Raw genomic sequence first — 4913 nt, forward strand, 5'->3', positions numbered from 1 at the left:
TATCCGTGCTTTAAGACGAGCTCATTGAGATTGTTAGAGGTATCAACGACAAAGAAATCTTACCAATGTTTATGGAGAGTAAGTCTTCTTATCAAGTGACTCTTTTTTCTAATTATACAACCTGTAATAAACCATAGTCAACCAGTTTTGACCTATTGGACCCTCTAAACGTATAATCCACAAGTCTTAATAAATAAACCATTTGGAATCCTGCATGCTATTCCTTCTGGGTTGTCAGGATCCTTGAATTTCTAGGATCTGTTCCAGAAGACACAGGTATCATCGTACTTGGCTTATTTAGCCTTCTTCTTGTGTTTTTGGCTGAGGGACATATCTGGATCTTGTGGTGTCGCCATGTCCAATGAGACTTCATTTTCGCATATAAATTTTGTAGCTGCAACAGCTGAAGACTATGAAGATGTGATGTCCATCTCTGGTGGGATTTACAATGGAATGGACTATCTGCCTTTCAAGTACCATGCATGGCTGAAGGACCCGCAGAGAAGAACATATCTGGCCAAGTGTGAAGGGAAAGTGGTGAGTAGAAAGTAGAAAGAATTTTTAAAGACTGAAGAAGGAGAATTTTTTTTTTTAAATGGACAAGTAAGGAGTAGGGGGGATGAGCCACCACTGGACCCCTTTGGTAACAGATTATCTCCAGTGGAAACCAAAAAAGGGCAGATCAAAACCCAACATACAAACGGTTCTTTACCCCAATATTTGCCTTCCGAGAAAGTCTGGAAATTCCCCATTTCACATTGACATGCATTAATCATGGACAGAGTACTAATTTTCGGGTGATCAGTTACTGTGTGGGGGGCCAAACGAAGGGAGTCATATATTGGGTGGTGGGCCAGAAAAAAGGAGATCATATTCTGTGTAGGAGGCTATAAAAAAGGGGGTCAGAAAAAGGGGGTCATATACTGTGTGGTGGGCCATAAAAAGGTCCATGTGGGGAGCCAGAAAAAAAGGGGGTTACATGCCGTGTGAAGGGATAGAGAAAGGGAGTCATATACCATATGGGAAGACAAAAAAAGGAGGTCAAATACCATGTGTGGGGCTAGTAAAAGGGGGTCATATACCATGTGGGGGGCAAGAAAAATGGTATACTGTGTGGGGGCCAGAAAAATGGGGTCATATAAACCGTATGGGGAACCAAAGAAAGGGGGTTATATACCATGTGGAAGGCCAGAAAAAGTGGGTCTTATACCATGTGGGGTCCCTTAAAAGGGGGTCATATACCATATTGGGGGGCCAGAAAAATGGAGTCATGTGTTGTGGGACAAAAAAAGGGGTTTTATATAGTGGAGGGGGGGGGGGGAGACAGTGTTGTACTATGTGGGGCCAAAAAAGAAATTTTCTAACTCTGCTAATGGGGGCACCATGCAAGTGTCCTACCTAGAAGGGCCTCATCATTCAACCAAAGACAGCCAAGCGGGTAACTTTTTTTTGGGGAGTGGGGGCGGAGGAGAGGGGCCTTTCTGTAGTTTGGTTCAGGCAGCAGAGAGGCTAGGTTCCCCTTTTGCCCCCATTACAACCACAAAGACTCACAACACCCATAATGCAACCCATGACAAACATCATATCCTTATATCAGCTACAATATATAAACAAATGTCCCTCAGTGTAGAATTAAAGTAGACTAATTTATCTTCATTCTGGTCTTCTCTTCATGGACTGTCAGGTCGGCTTTGAGTCATTCATATTGGTTGATGATGGAACTACGGCAGTGTTAGAAGGTCTTCGAGTAGCCCCCTGGATGAGAGGACGTGGGGTGGCCGGATTGATTCAAAAGTTTTGTTTGGATACTCTACAGTCTAACTATCCAGAGGTGAAAAGAGTCCGAATGACCCGGGCAGAGAACCCACCAGCTTCTGTGTTGGCAAAGTACAAGGTGATCAGTTCTAAGGTGGGTTAAGTCTTCTTCAGTCTACCTTTGTTGATACCTATAATGTCTTATTCTATGTGATCATTGTGTTGTATAATTGAGCCACTCTACTATGTCCATTGTGTTCCCCATTAGGCGGTGGTGTCAGTACTCATTCCCGCTGACCAGTTGGACACAACAATCAAGTTACTGGAGTCACGAGTGAACAATTTAGACAAATCCAAGAACTTATCTGTCCTGGGGGCAGAGGAAATTCTCAGATTCTTTGAGGAGTCTAAGTCAAGAGAAGATCTGCTTCCCGGAGGACTGATAGTTCAAGGCTGGCACCCTTTCGGTACTCATAAGTCCAACCTAAATCTTCTACTGAAACAGAAAATTGTCTGGATGTATTCACATCTTGGAGATTCAAGTGGCTTAACAGCTTCTTCCAAGGCAACAACCACTAGTGGTGACTCCCAGGCCTACCTAGAAGGTTTCCTTAGCCTTGGTACTCCACCATTTCCAGTGCCCTTAGCCGAGGGAATATATCGCCTAGACATTGACATGTTTGGAAATGACCCTTTCTATGCCAAGGTCCATGTCCTAGAGCAATTGAAGATTGGTGTACAAGCATTGCCTGCAGGGACTGGTTTAGTCTGTTTATTATTTGCAGATGAGAGTCTACGAACTGAAGTGGGCCAACTGTGTGAAGGGTTGACTCCATTGTACGTTGTGAAGGAGCAAATGATACTGGAAATGGAAATTTAAGGTGGCTTGAGTTGTACTTCCATGTCTAATAAAGCTACAAATTGTCCCACCAAACACCAGTCAGAAGTGTGGGCTGGTTCTCCCAGTCATATCCAGACCCCAAAACAGCATTGTGAAGTTAGCTAAGACATAATGATAACCAATTAAAATCTATTGTCTATAAATAAATGGAGTAACCACCTCCAAATGTAGTCATCTATGGTCAACCATATTCCATTGATCCCATTATATACAGTCCTATGAAAAAGTTTGGGCACCCCTATTAATCTTAATCATTTTTAGTTCTAAATATTTTGGTGTTTGCAGCAGCCATTTCAGTTTGATATATCTAATAACTGATGGACACAGTAATGTTTCAGGATTGAAATGAGGTTTATTGTACTAACAGAAAATGTGCAATATGCATTAAACCAAAATTTGACTGATGCAAAAGTATGGGCACCCTTATCATTGTATTGATTTGAATACTCCTAACTACTTTTTACTGACTTACTGAAGCACAAAATTGGTTTTGTAACCTCAGTGAGCTTTGAATTTCATAGCCAGGTGTATCCAATCACGAGAAAAGGTATTTAAGGTGGCCAATTGCAAGTTGTTCTCCTATTTGAATCTCCTCTGAAGAGTGGCATCATGGGCTACTCAAAACAACTCTCAAATGATCTGAAAACAAAGATTGTCCAACATAGTTGTTCAGGGGAAGGATACAAAAAGTTGTCTCAGAGATTTAACTTGTCAGTTTCCACTGTGAGGAACATAGTAAGGAAATGGAAGACCACAGGGACAGTTCTTGTTAAGCCCAGAAGTGGCAGGCCAAGAAAAATATCAGAAAGGCAGAGAAGAAGAATGGTGAGAACACCAAAATATTTAGAACAAAAAATGATTAAGATTAATAGGGGTGCCCAAACTTTTTCATAGGACTGTATATACATCAATATTTATATTGGGATTGGAGGACATGCTTCAAGTGAAAATATCTATAGTAGGCCTGGTGTGGTAGGTTCTATTTATTTTGTTCTATGGATAGCCAGCTGTTTCCCTACCATCTCCCTATAGATAGCCTTCTCCTTCCAATGGCATATTCCCCATGGTGGGCTACTATAATTAAAAACTATATATAAAACTATATATTTAGAATACCTAGTTTCTCCCTTTCTTGTCCTTTCTGTCTTCCTAAACTGACATTCACTCTGAAATCTTTGCCAACAGAGGTATCAAATTACATCTGCCCATAGAAATCTACATAGTGGGAAGAGGGGCTGAGTGAGAGACTAGAAGAACACAGGCTGCTGGAGATACTAGTAAGTTTTCTATCTTAGCTCAAGTGCTTTAGTCACATCTATACCGTGCTGCCCTCTATAATGGCTGCTGTTACTTATGATGATGGGCTACAGATAAATAGGGCAGTAAGTCTTCTTATCAAGTGACTTTTTTTTTTTTACTATCCAACCTATAATAAAACCATAGTCAACCAAAGTTTTGACCTTTTGGACCTTCTAAATAAATAATGCTTGGGTCTTTTAATAAATAAACCATTTGGAACATCTGAAGGCTATGAAGACGTGATGTCCATCTTTGGTGGGATATAAAATGGAATGGACTATTTGCCAGGTACCAAGCACGGCTGAAGGACCCACAGAGAAGAACATATCTGGCCAAAGTGTGAAGGGAAAGTGGTGAGTAGAAAGTAGGAAGACATTGAAAGATTGAATTTTCAGGTACGTGTTGGGTGATCTTTCATGTCCATGAAAAAAATAATCAACAGTTTTTTCTAATATGGTTTTCCATAATTTGTAATCTATCTCTGTGTCTGTGAAGAAAGGAAGGAGAGGAAAATTGTTAGCAGATCTAGTTGTAGTCTTTATTTATGCAATTTGAGGAAATTCACGACATTTTGATAATTTTTTCTTTCAATTTTTCTTTGGGAGATTAAGTGGCAAAATTCATGAGAGCCACAATACCCCCATGACAGTCACAATTACCCCATGACAGCCACAATATTTCCATGACAGCCACAGCTACCCCATGACAGCCACAATACCCCCATGACAGTCACAATTACCCCATGACAGCCACAATATTTCCATGACAGCCACAGCTACCCCATGACAGCCACAATACCCCCATGACAGTCACAATTACCCCATGACAGCCACAATATTTCCATGACAGCCACAGCTACCCCATGAGAGCCACAATACCCCCATGACAGTCACAATTACCCCATGACAGCCACAATACCTCAAAGAGAGCCAAAATACCTCCATGACAGACAGTTACC

At 41.2% G+C, this 4913-nt stretch overlaps 1 protein-coding gene across 1 annotated transcript; it reads left to right on the forward strand.

Moving 5' to 3' along the window:
- Positions 1-354: 354 nt before the first annotated feature.
- LOC142204715 (putative N-acetyltransferase 16) lies at positions 355-2635 on the forward strand. The gene is made up of 3 exons (XM_075276028.1): positions 355-537; positions 1685-1909; positions 2024-2635. The coding sequence occupies exons 1-3, from the start codon at positions 355-357 to the stop codon at positions 2633-2635; spliced, it is 1020 nt and encodes a 339-aa protein (XP_075132129.1).
- The last annotated feature ends 2278 nt before the right edge of the window (positions 2636-4913 follow it).

The sequence above is a fragment of the Leptodactylus fuscus genome, chromosome 5 (assembly GCF_031893055.1).
Source record: "Leptodactylus fuscus isolate aLepFus1 chromosome 5, aLepFus1.hap2, whole genome shotgun sequence".
Taxonomy (NCBI): domain Eukaryota; kingdom Metazoa; phylum Chordata; class Amphibia; order Anura; family Leptodactylidae; genus Leptodactylus; species Leptodactylus fuscus.